The 18,427-nt window shown below is 37.9% G+C and overlaps 1 protein-coding gene across 1 annotated transcript in view; it reads left to right on the forward strand.

The window, feature by feature from the left end:
• LOC122573367 (lachesin-like) overlaps positions 1-18,427 on the forward strand; it is a 259,680-nt gene that overhangs the window by 176,131 nt on the left and 65,122 nt on the right. The window contains exon 2 of the mRNA XM_043739616.1: positions 8,117-8,211. Within this exon, the coding sequence (XP_043595551.1) occupies positions 8,117-8,211 (95 nt within the window). The remainder of the gene's footprint in view (positions 1-8,116; positions 8,212-18,427) is intronic.

The raw sequence follows: 18,427 nt of genomic DNA on the forward strand, positions 1-18,427 counted from the left end.
AAAAAAAAAAAACTATAGATGACATTTTGATACGCGACTCTGCTTTCACCTACTATTTATACTTAATACGAGGATCATCGAAGAAAATTTCTAACTTTTTCGTTAGTCTTGCTTTAAATAAAACGATATTTAAAATATAACCATAACATTCGCTTAATTTACGCCAATAAGGTATCTATTTTTGGTATTATCGTTGAATTTTCGTAAATTCGTATTTTGCTCGCATACCAGTTTCTAAAAATCGTTTTGGAGACGACCACAGTTTGGCCAGGTCTAGTCTACGGTAAACGGTTTGCTTCAAAGTGTTTCACTTAACCTAGTTACCACCTTTGAGTCCCTTCCGACGCAGCGTTTCTTTAGAAGATTTCCCAATTTTTGAAACAACAAAAAGAAATGTTTAATTCCACGCGTTATCTCCTTCCACGTTATTTTTCTCGACGTTAGTTCCTTTCCCCTCGAAAGAGCACAATTGGATCGAGGACCCGTTAACCTTCGACTTAACTATTAAGCTGAAATGGAAATACATTAATGGAATTAATGGAATCTATGCCGAGATTTTAAAATACTTTCATAAAGAATCTAAGCTTGAACTATTTACAAGTTATAATTGCTTCGATCTAATCGAAGATACGAAAGATGCATTTTGTATTTGCATTTTGTATTTGCTGCACGCTGTTACATCGGTTAAACGTTACGTGGATCGTTCGTAAACATAGAGAGGATACAGATAGAGTACGAAAAGAGAAAAAGGTTTGGATATGGAACACGGTGATTGTAAAAATTTCACGAGCTTACCACGCTCATCCGTTGCTAGCCGCGTAACTCACGCCGATCGTTACCTTACGGTAACACGCACGTGTCCTGGGTATCGCGTTGACAACAAATCGAGCAGAGATTCTATTTTCATGTTTGGCTGTACGATCCGGCGAGCCATTCCCAGGACGGAACGAGTTTCGAATGAGTTACCGTTACGCGCATTAAGCCCACTACGAATAGGAGAGAGGCGGCTGGAGAACCGCCGGTGAAGAGAGAAGCCGGAGGGACGCGAGTTACTGGAAGCGAGCGTGAAGTGATTTCAGAGGGTCGAGATATTTCAGGGTGCAGGAACGGTGAAATAAAGCGGCCGCGTGTTGTGCTGTTCATGGCTCGTTATTATGCTATATGCCATGTCCTCGCAGCTACTAAGGTCCTTGTCGTAATGGAAATGTGAAGAGAGACGACGCGGCGCGGCGCGCTGCTCGCCGGCCGACTTACGAGCAAGGAAGATAAATGCGAGGATGAAAGGGACGCTGTTGTTGCGATACGGCCAACCAAACGAAGCTTTAAACGCTGTTCAAGCCACGTGACAACGAGACGTAACAGGGAATTTATCGAAGTGCAGATTGAATAAAATCGAACGAGTTCAAATGGTTAACTGTACAAGTACCGTGCGAACAAAACACGATTCTGATTGAAAAAAACACGATATTAAAAACGTTAAATGACGAAAGCGTTGATATTAACGGAAATGTAGTTCCGTTAAATGTAGTTAATCCAATATTTACCATTCAGTTCGTCAACTATACGTATACGTTATTCGATCTATACGAGTCTTGAACGAAATTTATATACGCGATGGAAATTAGAGTACACGTGGAACGACATTATATCGATTTACGATCTATTAAAAGTATGCTGCTGCTGCTACTACTAATGATATTTATATATCTATGGAATACGCGATAATGTCGTAAATAAATTCAGAATGGAAGAGGGAAAACTCGACAACTGTTTTCCTTTTTGAAAGAAATATTATTTACGAAGCGAGCGCGCGATATATCGTAACCGCGATGTTAAAATGTCGCGTATGTAGCAATGTGCGCAAAAAGTATATAGATAGCTTTCGAAATAGCTTAAAGACCATTGAAAGTTTAAAAGACTCGGTATTTTACGGTGATTTGCCGAGGAAATCGGCCCGAGTGATTACGTAGTTTGCGCCTCTATCATTGCTAAGCGGAAAATGAAAAAGATGAGGATGGGCGAGTCGACTGGAGAATGCGTAACTTTGTCTCCATTATCGTTGCTCTGCCGCAGGGTTGGGCAAGGAAGTCCGAAGAAGAAAATACTCGGCAACTCGGGGATCGAGCCGTGCATATTTGCTAGCAGCTGGCATAAAGAGGCCGAGATACTGTCGTCATAAATAGGAATGTAAGCACCCACGGGACTAAGCAGACGAAATTCTTATTATTTTGCGGCATTATAAAGGGGAAGGAAGCGCGACGTCGACGTCGACGTCGGCACTCCGCTGATTTCTACCCATTCCCACGAAAATAATCTCGCGGAAGCACGCAAATCTGATTTTCTTGCATTCCCTTCCCTAAAATTTCCGAGCTTTCTCCTTATCTTCTCTTGGTTTATTTCGCTCGTTAACGCCAGATCCAACATATTTACCGATTCATACGAACATCTATTAAACGTTTCGGAAGTATTTAGCCTGTCGTTTAGTTTCACGTGTTTTTCAATCTTATTAGAGCAACCGTCATTAGTTTTCTAACGCATAGAATTCCTATAAACGAAATTTATCAAATTTCAAGTCAAATATAGATTTTATTTTACCAAGAAATTCATTAATATCGTAGCGTTGTAATAATATTTAAATATTTTATCGAGTGATCACGAAATAATTATCGATGATACGAATATACGTTAATTTCCTATGAATTTATTTAACTAAGAAAAAACTGAAATTCTTTCCGTTAACCTTACTCCCTTAGCTTTTGTTATTTTTACCGTTAATCGTGAAAACTCGAATGGAAAACGTTTTATCAAATTATCAGTCCGTTAACGTTCGATTTTTTATTTTCAGATGTAAAGTAATTTGTGCGATTAGTTTTATTAATAATTCACCACACGTTCTTTTTCACGCTAGGTATTAAATGGAACATTCATCGTCGCTCTTTTCTCTGTCCTTCAATTCATGAAATCGATCGGTACCACCTCCGATTGGACCACTTAAAAATAATTTGCCAAATACATTAATCCATGCAGCCGGAGTACATTTCGAGATAAATCACCTTCGACCATAAATCTTTCCATATACTTTTTGGCAAAAGGGGAAGTTTATTTCTATTTCATATCTGTTTTTCTCAATTTACATGGCAAAGTTCATTGCACTGAAGGGAAAGAAGGGGAAGAACGGGCAAGAACGGGCAAGAACGGGCAAGAACGGGCAAGAACGGACAAAAACGGGCAAGAACGGGAAAGAACGAGCAAGAATGCGAAAGCCAATGGGATTGAATAAGTGACGAATATTTAACGTCGACCTTCGCTCGGTCGATTACTTTTCCCATTTACGGGCATTAATTGCTTCACTCGGAAGTACGTTTTCCAATTAAGCGAAAAGCCATTGACTAAACACAACCGGCAATGGAAATGTTTCTTACGCAATTAACGTTACGTGAACTGTTTGCGGAAACTTTCGAAAGAGTCTGAAGGGGTTAATAACACCTTGTTTCCGTGAAATCTGATGCTTTCTATTTCAGCTTGTGTACGTTAAGATGTGATTGCCGTGTACGTACCGTGAATCTTAGATCTTGAAAAATTCATCGACTCTTTTGTACGTACGTGTACGTACAGAAATATGTATAGAGACGTAAACACGGATGGAAAACCACATCTTCCGTAATTGCAAAGGGAACATCAACGTGTGTGCAAATTACGTAAATCTTTTCGTACGAACAAGCAACCGTTGATGACTTTGCAGAAGAGAACGACAAAGGGGAAGAAACGTCATTTGCAACGAACACGCTGCGCCACTTTTATTCGATTAACGCTTTAAATGTAATACAAATTAGAAAACGAAATGCACGATTCGAAAGTAATGTAAACGATTCGTAGCATTGATGGCGATTTAAATAGCACTTTTATTATTAGTTACTACCGTACAAGCGTTTCATTAATATTTCGTTCAGTGAGAAGGAAAATTCTATAAAAACTGACAACTGGCTTTCGCATCGTTTTGATTGCGAAAATTGACTTGGAGCGCTACTATTGTTATAAACATAATCGATGTATGTTTTATTAAATTACAATTAAATATATATCACAAATTTTATAACAACGATTTACATTGGTATTGAGAATGTAAACTTCATTGCGCGAATAATTAAATCAAACATTCTTGCCCTAGAAACGAACGAATCGAGTAATTTTCAAAATAAAATTTGTTAAAACATTTAGTAAGATTCATTTATGTTACATATTTTTGCTTTATATCTTTCTTTATATGCAAATTGCATAGCGAAACATAATCTGAAATTAATTTTTGGAAATTCTTTGATTTTAAATAAAGTGACGTGTAAAATTGAAATTTATTGTACAAAATATTGTGTGTTTTGAATGAGATATCGTATCTTTAACAATAATTTTGCATATTTTGACACGTTAAAAGCTTTCATTGTTTCGCTCCGATATAGGCAAAAACGTTTCTCCCGTGAGATATACGAAGCTAGTTTATTACATTTTCTGCACTTTAACGAGAACACTTATTCACTTGTCAGTTAACAAAGTCTGTACATCACTGGCACCGAAAATATGTTAAATTACTTCACATACGCGACATGTAGCGGTAGTTCGTTCGAATCGATGTGCCCATATTCGCTATTTTATAGATAACCACCGAGATCTTTTTGTCCAATTTATTAATACAGTAATATCCAATTTCCCGAATAAGACATTTTTTTCACAAAACAAAATTTCTATCGACATTGACATCTCTTTGTTAATTCGTTGTTTTGCGCGTTAAATATTAACAAAAGATTCTCAGTACCTTTTTTTATACAGATGAAAAAGAACGTTTGGAACGTAAAATGATACAAGTGAAATGTTTATAACGCTCCTCCTACTTTCATACCACACGATGCGCCACTCAAAACCATCGAATTTTATTAAATAAAATTTTCCTGTATTTCTTATCGTTTCAAGAGTATGACCCTGCCATGTTACGAGAAAGTATATCTGTACAGCGTCAAAGGTAATATCGCTAATATTTTTTACACTACTGTCCATATGTCATTGGAGGCTTCTTCTTGGCGCACCTAGGATGAAACACATTTTACTACACTTTACGTGTATTTTACGTACGAAATGATATTGATACTTGTCAATTGTCTGTATCGTAAGGAGAATACTATCGTAACTATCCCATTTTATTGAACGTACGTTTCGATGTATCGATCCGATCGACTCGTGGACGAAAGTGTAGGAAATTGCTCGAGACATTGTTCTTGACAAATACATTTCTGAATCACTAGCAAACTCATAAAGCCTACTTTATTCTACGTGATTACTCGATGTTTACTCGCGTTTCATGCTCTATCTAGTAGAAAAAGCGGAATTCCAAGTAGTCTCTATAAAGGAAATAACCTGATTGATAAAAATAAGTGAAAAGCGATAAAAAGAGCCGATTTCCAACTACACGAACGTATTCTTTAGGGGATGCGGTCTAAAACGACGCTGGCATCGGTAACCATTTCGAGACAGCCGATCTATCAAACCGGCCTAGATCGAGACTTTTAATACGCTCGAATTTCCCGCGAGAGTTACCCCCCGCAAGCAGCTTGGATGGATAGGCACGTACAATGGAATTATGGTTCCCCTATGTTCCCATTACTATGCCATCTACGTTATGCGTTCTATGGTTGTGGTTGCTCTCCTTTCGATGCCCTTAACGACGCCCTTCGCTGTTTTATGCCCTTCGCAAATAATCCCCGTGTAACTGACCGTGTATCCGCCTAGGGAGTGAATGACCTTTGATCGACGATATTTCCTCCTAATGCACGATACGAATGAATCGCGTACGCCGTGCTCGGATTTACGGCCCATTTTCTTAGCATTATTCCGAATCCTTATTAGCTTCGCATTAACTTTGCAGCGTTCGCTTCGTACAGGGATTTCAATTGATTTTGCCCAATTTTAACGCGTTGTTCGATTTAAAGAAAAATTTCAACGCCGTTAGTGTACTGTACGTCAACTACAAATTTTCACGATCATTGAATTAACGAAAAAGAGTTGAGAAAAATAAATTGATGTCAATTTGATCCTTGCCAATGTAAACGTGATATTTTATCCTCAGTAAAAAGAAGAAAACGCGTAAAAGAATAAGGGATTTCCAAGTGGAAATACTATGATATCTAAGGGCGTTCTGAGATCCTCGCTACTATATACCTACCGTTGATATTCTCAAGTTTGATCAATTTCTCAACTAAAAGGATCAATATGTACCGTCAATGCGATATTTATCGACAAAACGTGTCGTTAGTTTAGTTAGATCCTTGATGTAATCAGGATGTAATCAGGAATATGCCAATTTTATAGTAGTTATATTTAATTAATTGACCCGAGTGTTCCTTGTAACTAAAGTTGGAGTATCGAATACAAAAATTTAAACGATATTTCACCCTTTTCTTTACTCAAGCTGGTACGCGATGTAGCGAAATGTATTATTGACGAGTTTATAATTAAAACATATATAGTCTAAGGTTTAAACTAAATCTAACCGTAATATGATTGATGCCAGAAAAATCGTTAATATCATACCGTGGAACGTAATTTGCAAATTGTACAACTAGGTTGTAGACGCACGGCCTGATATTTGTGTTTCCATGAAATTCTAATGAAGGCTTTAAGATTAATTGACGGAAGAACATGACAGACTGTCCTATTTCATATTCTCTGGAAACAATCCAGCAGTAAGTTTAGAACGGGTAGTCGCATTACCTTTATGAAAGCTTATTGCATCTTTGACCATTCTATTTTCACCGAAGGTTGCTCACTGATTTTTTGCATTATATTTCACGTCTGTTGCATGCTCGCATAGATCGACGACGACAACAATCGATTTTCAAGCAGTACTTAACCGAAAAGCTTTGCATGTTTAGGTTAGGTATCGAATGGCAAACTAAACGAGCAGCGACGACCGGGTTATTTCTGATCCATACATTTTCTTCATTACGTCCATGACCTACGTTTATTGGATCGCGTATATAACTTTATTTTTTTTTTTTTTTTTTTCAGTAATTTCACTTCACATAGGTGAGGATAACAGGTCGTAACTTTGATTTCCTTCTTCATACGATTCGAGGCGATTCGAATGCCCACGAAGAAACGATTTTCTAGCACATCGAACACTACACCTATATCGTCGAACGAATTATAAGTTACAATTATAGCATAGATATCAGAAAATGGTAGACATAAAGTCGAACTCTACTATCGACGCATTTTTTCCTTCTTCTTTTTTAGATATCAAAGTATAGACGCCGAGTGGAACGTTAAAGATTTGTTTTCTTATTTTGCCTAAAGAAAACCTTGAATTTGACAAAATTGAACGGAATTTCTGCACCAAGACCGGAAGCCTCGCAATCCAATTTTATCTTCGTCATTTTTATTTTCTTTATGGAAAAAGTTCTGTACGTGAGATGATCTTATATTTACTCGATAAATATTTAAAGTTAAATGTATTGTAAAAGTAAATTTTACACGAAACCGCTTAAATATCGAGCAACGATTGCAAGAGGCTTTTACTTTACGGAATTTTCATTCATCCCTTAATATACCTCGATAACTAGTGAAATTCACTAAACAGTTGTTTCTCTATCGCGCAAGTTATTTTATAAAACGCCATACTCGACTGATATGCAAATTACGCAAACACTAAAATATTTCATAAGACGAGCGGGTTTTACTATTTTCAGAAGATGAAACTTTGCGACAAAAAGAACTTTGTTTTTAAGAATTCAGGTACACGTAAGTGAGATTTTGCAGTTGTTTCCATACTACGTTTCCTTGGATAAAAGATGTTGGCGCCTTATTTTCCAGACGATTGTGATAGCAGGTTAATTTTGAAATAACCTAACTTGTATAAAAATTTTCCAGCTGAATACCTATTTAGTTTTTAGTCGAAGATATAATTAATTCGCCGAAAAATGCGACGAACGCGTAGCTTATCAGAATGAGAATGTTGGCTGGCTAATAACAAGTATCGATATATCGATAATTTCTGGTAATTTTGGTCTATATTTTATTCTAATCGTTGCTTTAGCGAAACGTTAATCCTTCGAATTTTCTTATTTTTTAGATCCGAATTTCAAGGAACCAATTACCAATGTAACTGCACCGGTTGGAAGGGAAGCAATTTTATCTTGCGTGGTTCAAGATTTAGCAGAATACAAAGTGAGTCTCTAAATACAATTGATTCTACGCATTCTTATATTACTTTATAACGAATTTGTACTGAGCGAGACAATCGTTTTGAAGATTGCTTTAAGAAATTTATCAAATTTATTCTCTAGCGTATCGTAATGTTAATCGTTAAAGTGTCGACGGTGAAATTTGTTTGTTTCTTTTTTTTTTTTAAGAGCTAGCACTTTCAGAACGATATCAATTATCAACAGAAGGGAAATTTACTTAATTTTCTATAAGATAACGTTTCAACCTTTCCATCTTTTGAATTTCTACTAATCTGAATTTCTGAAATCGATACTAAAATTTACTAAAATTTGTTCAGAATGCTGTTTTGCCTCTCGTTGCATGCACGCGCATATTATGGCATGCTTGGGCGAACGACTCACGAATAAGCACGGAAAAAATTGCCGTGAAATTTCTGGCTGGCCGTTTTGTCTCCGCGTATGTCCTTCGAGATAACGGATATCTAAATTGCTTTAAGTTACCTTAAATGGCAGCATGATAATGCAATTTATCAACCAACTGCCGCTTGAAAAATTGTCAACGAGGCTAAAAACTGTCACTACGTTCTTGGTCAAAACGTACCCAACTAGCTTGATAACCATTAATTAAACAATAAAAAAATCTAATTTTTTTTACATTTCTTTTTTCATTTTGGTAATGGGTTGATAACCCATGGTTCTTTTAGACAATAAAAGAAACTTTAGCCGTTCCATGAATTTCGATCGACTACTTAGGAAAATTAAATTTCTGCCAGTATCTAACTTATACATACCGTATTGTTCGACGGAAAATTTGTAGCGCGAGCTAAAATAAGAATGAACGGTGCAACAATGCAGCTAAACTTCCGTAATCTAGCAAAGAGCAATCCAAGTTTCAAGCGGCCATGGAAATCAAGCGGGAACCGCAACTCCGTCGAGTTGAACTGTCGGCCCGTTCGCGTTAATGGCGGCGCCAACCTATCATTGCCAAAGATATTCGAAGATCCGTAATTTATAGATGGCCGTTAATCCGGATTGGCAGTCTCAGCCAGGCTCGGGTTAACTAAGATCGACTAGTTGTGTTCCCGAAACGGCAAACACTCGAATCTTATCGGCTTCCATCGAGACGGTATTCTTGCCCTTTCGTATCCCATCTTATAATTAGCAGCCGTTACTGCCGACGAACATTTTCGTTCGAGCCACTCGAGTCGATTCGATCGGCCCTCGAAATTCCATACGATATAGATCGAACGAGATCGACGTCTGCCTGCCTACCTGTAACTTTCCAACCGACGACGACGACGACGACGACGACGACGACGACGACGACGACAACCACGAGTATTCGTTTTTATCCGTCCACGTAATTTTGTTAATTAATTAACTAAATGCTTCGCTTTGGTGAGCAAGAGGCAGCAGACCCTTGAAGCTTGAAAGATAGTCGGAGATAGAAGGACAAGAGAGGAGAAAGAAATGGAAAGAAGGGAGGGGAGAAGGTGGAAAAAGTGACGAAGAAACAGAGAGAAATTCACTTAACTTTTTCGTGGCCGTTTAACGAGGTCAACGGGTTAAACAACCTTTCTGGATGTCCATGCTTTAGATTGCTTTTTGCTTCCGAGTACTTTTAGTAATACCTATCTCGATCTATCTATCTATCTATCTGGCCAGACGAGTCCCGACTACGTTTGAAAATATCAGCAGCCAGTTTTAAGTAACGGACTTCGATTCGAGCCAGATGAAATATCAAGGAAATGGCGAAGATCCGTTACCGTGAAGTCTTCTCGATTTCTTGTCTTGGCTCTTGGCCGATTCCTTTCCCCGGTGGACACCGATGGAGTTGCTTCCAGAAACAATTACGTTTTATAAAGAGTCGGAACATTTCTCTTTAAAAATGACATCGACTTTCAGTGTAAAACGTTAATTGGCTTTATTTTAAAGGGGACAAGAAAAAGTTTCCTCGCGATGAATCTCGTTCGGTAAAAGGAGAGTCCGGATGGAAAATTACGAATGCTTGGCTTCCTTTGGTAACGCTATAAAGCGTCAGACACGCCGGCCATGCTGTAAAAGAGGTTCAGTTAATTTAAGGAAAACTCTGTTCCAAGAAATGTTTGACCCGTTGAATACCTCTTTTTTATCACGTTTTTCTTTGCTTGGTCGCGCAAAGTAAGAACCCAACCACGATTTAAATTTGCACATGGAAAATCGCGCGCGAGGCCTCGGAAAATATTTGTTCCGCTGTTTCTTCATACACGTAACATTTGTGTGAAATTTGAAACGCTGCGTATGTCTCTCTTAAATGCTGTCATCGTCCGATTCTCTCTAAAATGTCTTTGATCTAGCGCGCACTTCTCCGTGATTTCAAACAATTTCATGTTCCATTTAATACAGATATAACAAAGTTATTATAAAATTCCACCGTAAAACGAAAATTACCTAAAATATTCACGCGAGTCTCTTTTGTACAATCGGACATTCGCTGTAACTAACTTGTCTTTTACACCGGATGCTATAAAGCCGACTAATACGATCTCCAGCTGTTTCAACTAGTTTCACATATTGTACGAAAGCTCCATCATCGCGTTTCCACGTTTAAAGCGGACACGTTAAATTCATGGTACGAAACGAGTCTTGTACAAATTCGCTTTTCGAAAACAGCTTCTATTCTTCCAAACGATGTAGTATCTTCCTTCGTAAAGCACTATAGTTTGCAACGTATGTAGAAGTCGTTGCGCGTCCCTTCGAATAAATTTTTCAATATTTTATTAGTAAAGAGGAAAGCAATTTTATCGCATTTTTTACGGTTTCAGAAATAGTTCAGGCGTTCCCCGTTTTAAACAGCGTCTCTCGGTAATCGAAAGAAAGTGAAAATCTGACGCAGAATGCGACGAATAAGTTTCCACTACAGTTGCCACATTTTCCTCTTCCTCCGCATTATCCATCGCATTTTATCACGCACGACCTTTGCATTATCGTGAATATTTAGCACACTGTCTCGATATGCTTGCACAGTGGCTGACACTTGCTTAATCGTCAATATAGATCGCAAGCGACAGTCGCATTTGAATCGAATAACTCATAATAAGCTATTCCATCTAGCGAGTTCAGCTTCTATCGTAATACACGAGCGCACGAATAAACTCGTTTCATCATATACGTTACCTTTTCTGAAACCAGACTAGAAAGTATCGTTGACTTTTGTTCACCGAACAATTAATTCCACTTGACCAGCAAGTTAATTTCGAAGAACAACCGTCGACACCACCTTCGCAGGATTCGCGCGATCCTTCCGCGGAATTTTCCCTCTTTCAAAAATGGCAGAATAAGACGGTGAAAGAAATATATGCGCGGCAAAGTAAATTCTACTTTCACGGTAAAGGAGTAGGTCGTATTTTATATTTGCACGTCGATTTCATTTGGTAGATTACAGCGTAAGAGGGAAAGATATCGAAAGATATTCATCGGATCGGGTCGCGTTGCATGAAATTCAAATGGATGTATTTAGAAAGGTCGGCCTTTAGAAAAGTCTAACCTGCAAACGGCGTTACATTCTTCTGGACCAGAGGAATAGGTTATCGTGGCTAAGGGATGAGACATTGTAAAGGGGAGGAGGAGAGCTAGGTTGGAATAATCGCGCCGTTTATAAGCCGCGCCGGTGCGTCCCTCGGTCTTCCGGTTATGCATTAAGATGACGGATAACGGTTGCAGCTATGCCGGAAATCTGGCAGCATCACGATCTGCAGATAACAACGCCTCTCTAGTATCATTTCGTCCATATATATAGGCGCGATACGTGGTGAAAATGTTAGTGATTTCAGTTAAACATCGATCGCGGTCCTCTTCTAATGGATATCGCAAATCAAAAACTAAAGCATTGGAGCATCGTACGTAACTTGAACGTAAAGTTTTCGATATAAACGTCCCCGCCCTCGAGCCATTCAACTTTTATTCGACTGGAACGTTTCCCGATAGGATTAACGGTATCGAAAATATTTCAACTGAAATTATAATATTTCAACTGTTAGGTGACTCGCTATTTGGAGAACGACGATATACATATTCGTATGACGAGGTGTCATTTTTTCCAAATTATTTTATCGTAATTTCTCTATTCGAGAAATAATTGCTTTTAAATGTTCCCGGTGTCAATGCCGCGTGATTTTTTAACTTTTCACTCTTCGATGCAGCAGAATACGTTTCAGATTGGATTCTACCTACATTTTTCTCCTCAATCACGTGAAAATGCATTCACACAGTGGTTCGAGCGCAATTCATGCGTTTGAAATGGAAAAAATTTTTATTTCATCTAACGAAAGAGCTTCGATGCATACAGACCAAACTACTCTTTTCCTCTAACACTAGGTTCTCGAATGGTTCGCCCATAAGCAGTCATTTATCGATGGAACCTCGTAGCAGGCTGTGTAATCGTCCTTCTCCAAATAGTCTTCAAATTATTCGAAATATATGGAAGAACGATCCGAAAGTCGATTTCGGTATTACTCGTTTCTGCATTCGAATCGGTTATTCGATACTACGTCTCAAATAAATGTCGATTCTGTAAATCAAAAAACAGAAGAAGACGACGATGTTACAAATATTATTTAGAAAATTTGGCATTCTTACGTACTTTCTACGTTACTGTACGTATATGTGTAAGCTCAAGCCCTTCTTTCTCTCTTAATTATTATTGATCAACGGTGGTATATCTAGTACTACATTGTTGGTGTGTCCGAATAAATTTGAACACACCACAAATATAAATTAAGGCAACGATACTGTGCCGCGGATACCTTGTTTCCTCGTAGGTGTACGTTCGCAAGCAAGCACGATTTCATTCTCTATTTTTATCTGAAATTTAAAAACTATGTCCGTTTAAAGTGACGTCCGTGTGAAAATTGGAAAATATCGGCACACGTTCAATCGTAATCCGACATTTTCAATTTCGAAACATTTAACATGGTAAATGTCGTCAGAGATTCCGCTCTAATAACATTTGCATAACGTATAAATGTATTTATCGAACCGTTTCTTCGAACAATTTATTTTTGCCAATTTCCTTTTGAATTATAGAAATTTATATCGATCAACACTTTATCAAAACCTAGTACTTATACCGATAGATTTAACGACCACCTAGGTAAGAAACACAGGAGAAGAACAATTTCAAAATTCCATACGTCGTCGATCAGTCGCATACCGAAACTCTCTACAAATAGATTACTTACGTTAAATCAACGTAAAATCCAAGTCCAAACTAATATTAAGTAAAGATTTATGTCTATATCTTTGAATATCTATCTATCGCTCATTTTCTTCTTCAACTATTTCATATTAAATTCACTTCGCTTCAGCCATTATGTGGCAAAAAAATCAACGCCGGAAATCAACGAAAATCATATTTTTCCCAATTCTTTATACTATATAATGACAAAGCGGAAATATCATCCGTCGACAATGAAATCTCTGCAATTCGATTACTTTTTTGTCAAATTTAAAAAGCATTTCACTCGATAAATCGTTTCCGTACCATTTTGTACTGAAAATGTTTATTACGCGGGGACACAAAATGTATCAAATACGATAATTGGTGTGTTTGCTTCGTCGTACGCGATCGAACGTCGTGCGACATGTACTCTCATACGCTAAGGGTCGCTTTGTTTGTTGTTGTTATCGTCGTTCCGGAAACTCTGTAATTCGCCCTCGTACAGCAAGGTCTTCTTTCGACAACAGAGTCTACAGCTATGCTTCTCTTAGAATATAGGTTGTTAACGATTACAGGCTTGCAAATTTGTATTTCGATCGATACATGACTAAAAGTTCAATGAAATTGAATCTGATATTCTCCTATTTATATACCCGTTATTTTCAAACATTTGATATACAGAAAATGAGAGAAACGAATACGATAGGTGTATAAATATGTACACAGAGCCAGGATAACTGAGAAATACGACAACTGTTAAATGAACATTGAAAACGCGATTAAAATGAAAGTCGATTATTTCGTTAGTGCGCCATTTCCATCAAATACGGATGCTATAATCGAAATCGGGAAATATGCGTTCGAGTTGACCGGAAACTATTTTAAACGGTTATCCGGTTTAACAGTTTGTGCGTTTAATCCAGCAGAGGCGGAGGAGTGTCATTATATAACGGCACGATAGATCGAGCTAGAGAAACGATTGAATTGAGTGAGAGGGTCTCGGATTAACAGATGCATCACTGCTTACAGAGAGCCATGATTAATCCGTGGCCCGAAAACCAATGAATCGAATGGCCTTCGGGGTGAGCTAGAACGACGAAGACGATGTTTGCAAATAGGGATTGATTTGGGGCAATCTGATGCGTCGTAAACCGACAATAGAATCTACGGTACAAATCTAGTTCTGAATCGATTACAATCGAATTAACCAAACATCGAAAAAAATCCGCATACTACCACCGTTGCACGAACGTTACGTACAACTGTAAAAGGAAATGTGATTCCTTCCGACAATTTGATTATATACACGGTAGTGATTCGACCGAATAAAAATAGAGAAACAAGTGAATTGTATTTGGAAATTTTAATTGAACGTTTATTCATTCCCTAGCGAAACGTTCGTTTTCGCGAAATCGTTGCTAAGGAAAAGGATTTATCGGTTTGAATTGGTTGAATTTCAAGCAAAGTATCTTAAATATCAAATTCCTTTCGACCATAAACGCAAGCACAACTTTTAAATATAGCCTCGATTATTTTACGAAAGCTTTTTAACTTATTTCCTTCCCGCCTGTTTCGCAACCAAAATATTCCAGAGAAATAACTATGACACTTACAAAGTGATACATCACTTTTTTTAACATCACGGTTATAAATATCACTTTCTGACGTACGCTTCTTGCATCGATTCTCCCATTAGACTGATTTTTAATCGTTTCACTCGATATATTTCCATTAACCACAACTATAAATTTTCCACCAGCACAACTCTCGTTTTAATGGTAAAACTTCTTCAAGGTTAATTCAGGTTGAAGCAGGTTACACACACGAGAAGCAATTAAAAACATAAAAAGCGCTCGCTCTTTAGACTTTATTAGAAAAATGAAATAATGGAAACGATATAAGAACGGATAAATAGCGGTAAATCAACTAAATTCTTGTTTAATCTCTAAATCCTTCGATGTATCGTGATAACGGTCAAGCGTTTCGTGTAGATTATTTCAGCTTCATCGTTTACGCCACATGTAACAATAAATGTTAATTGGATAAAACTTTAAAACGAGTTACAGATAACTACCATAAATCCAACAATCGTCAAATACTCGTCCATAGGTTATTTATCTTCGTATTAATCGGTGCCAAAAATCACGCAAGGCCAACTGAAATAACTTAAAAGTATCGTAACTAAAAGACAATAAATATACTGGATATATAATGGATGCCCTACGAATAAATATAGATAAATGTAAGTAAATATTAAAAACATAAGTTAGAGAAATCAGTGCTTGAGAGGGTTCCGAAGAGGAAGAACAACAAAAATTTCTTCTATCGACTTGATAGTCGTGATCGGAAGAAAGCATCGTTGAAGCGAACGAAATCCATTGAAAAGTCTCGGGACGAAACAACTTGGAACGGCGAACGATTAGCAAACGATAAGCAAACGACAACCAAGGAACCAACTTCTACGGAATGGAATCGCTGAACGTTGCCGAGGGTTAAGCAAGATCGTAGTTAACGCTCTCTGTTCGCTGAACGTCCGGACCCACAGACAGCCCTACGCTTGGCAATTAAAATTCAAAGCACGACGATACCTCTCTGGCAGAAACGTAAACCCTGGGAGAACCTATGACCGACCGGTTGCCCGTTATATACCTTGGAGTAGGAACAAAGTCTCCTTGGTCTGGCAATACCGGTACTTACTCCGGCATAATGCATACATGTGCCCGAAGCATCGAAGAAAACACTGCTTGTTATCCAACGCGTCTCGACTCTCGTAGCTCGTTGATTCAAGATCGCTTTGAAAGAATTTCCGTTTCGCAAAATCGATTCGGTTACGGTAGAAACGGCAGAAAGGTCCCGTCGAGCCGAAGATTAATTGAAATTTTTCATGCGGTTCGAAAGATAATCAACGGATCAAGTGCGACGCCGATCTGCAGAACACTTTCTATTTATATATCCGTTCGTATGTAAATATAAAACATTCGAAGAAAAACGAAGTAAAGTGAAAGCTGACGATTAGGAAATTATTAATCTTTCTGTTCGGGACCTTAGACCAGATCTCTACATATAAAGAATTTACACGTTCAATGTCGTAATAAAGATATTCTACATCACGCACGCTGTAAACTGCCAACGACGATTCCATAAATCTACCGTGTATTTCGAATCGATCAACTATTTCTATATAATCTACGAGGGCAGACCGAATAATTATTATCTTTTGAATATATTATTTGATCAAGTAGAGCGAGTTTGTTATTTCCTATAAAAGGAAGTTTCAAGTCGAATACGTACACTGTATCGTTTTGTACAATCAACCGATAGTACATGTATCTCTCTTTCTTCGCGAGATTGATTCTCTGAGAAAACTGAAGAGGTATCTATAGTTGGCGTAGAATTGTGCAAATTTTTACTTCGACGCGAAACATGGATTCTCAGAACTACGAGCATCAACAGAGTGAGGTCGAAACTTTGTTGCGCTTTAAACTATTTCATCGAGAAATAAGAAAAAACGTATCAATATTATGGTCGTTAGCAGGATGTTAAGACATAAACTATGCAAACTCCTAGAATGTAACCGGGATGCCGGCTAGTCGGTTGCTAACGAACTCGAAAGTTTTCCGCAACGAGTTTCTTTGGGACGAGTAAGCTCCATCGGACTAACGCGAGTTTTACGTAACGTCGAGAGGTTCGCCTCGTGAACGCGTAATTCAACTCGCTAATTTCCAAGCGATTGAGGCGCAGCCAGGCGAAACAAAAAAATTACCGAGAATTCGTTGAACGCTTTGACGTGCCACGCGATAAACGGAAGATTAATACCGTAATCGTGGCACGCTCCACTGGCGGCCAGAAAAGTAAATATTTGAAACGTCTAATACTCGCAGAATATCGCCTTTACCCGTCGCTGTAAAAGTCGTCCTGGGCGAATATCGAGCGAAAGATACTTGGAACCTCAGTGTCACGATTCACTTAGTGTAATTAAAACTCGTGTAATAATTAATGGAAACTTGAGAAATCTCGCATTCCGCATTTTTGCAAAGCGATCCCGTCCCATAGGAACAGACATTTTTGAAAATATTCGTGTAACGGTAGTTAAGTGGATTGGGACAAATCTAGCGTCAAAAATTACTGTTACGGAAACTATTTATAATCTTTCTTTCGTCATTAAACGACGATGAAAGGAAAGAGGAAAAGAAAGAAGAAAGAAGGAACAGGGAACTATAACGAGTTGATGCGCGACAAACTTTTCTAGAGCGCAGCTGCTATAAAGACAAAGAAGAACGTCCTGCGTAATTTTACCCAATAAAAAGTATAGCGTATACATTGCTCGGGACAATTAGAGGACCGCTGCTGTATAAGTACATATGATTCGTACGATATCGCGATAAAAATTAGATTTTTAGATTATTATTAAAAAAATGTAAAGTGTTTAAGCGACGGTGAAAATGATCCTCGAATAGTTTTACGTAGTATATCGAATGGAAATACCACGTATAAATTTAAAACGTTTAACTCTTTCTCCGATAATATGTTTCGTTAGAGATCTCCAAAACTTTGAATCTACTAGCTAAATCGTTGTTTTCCTTCTATCGTTCAATTTCTATCCCCTTTCTTCCTTTTCACTTCTTTTTCGGAAAAAAGCGAATTAAGGGAAGGGGAAGAAAGAGACGAAAATTGTTTCGCTTTGTTCGTTCGTCGTCATACAGCATGGTTAACCAAACCGTAGCTATCGTAGAAATACAGAAAAAGGATATATTCTGTAGTAGTACGGTAATTACGAATACAATGGAATTTTGTTTCGAGTCTCGTGGGACAAATATGCATTTAGATCGGGCATTAGCGGAGAAATCAGCCGATCCTTATCCTTTCTAGAATGGCGTATAAGCGGAATAACGCGAATGTTTATCGGAGAGGAGTTTATCGAAATCGAATAAAGAAAGAAAAGCGTATAAAGTAGATAAAAGATCGAATAGTTTCACTTTCTTTCTGCTATGCTAATGACAATATCACTCGTTTCATAGCGTTT

Source organism: Bombus pyrosoma, linkage group LG12 (genome assembly GCF_014825855.1).
Source record: "Bombus pyrosoma isolate SC7728 linkage group LG12, ASM1482585v1, whole genome shotgun sequence".
In the NCBI taxonomy this organism is placed as follows: domain Eukaryota; kingdom Metazoa; phylum Arthropoda; class Insecta; order Hymenoptera; family Apidae; genus Bombus; species Bombus pyrosoma.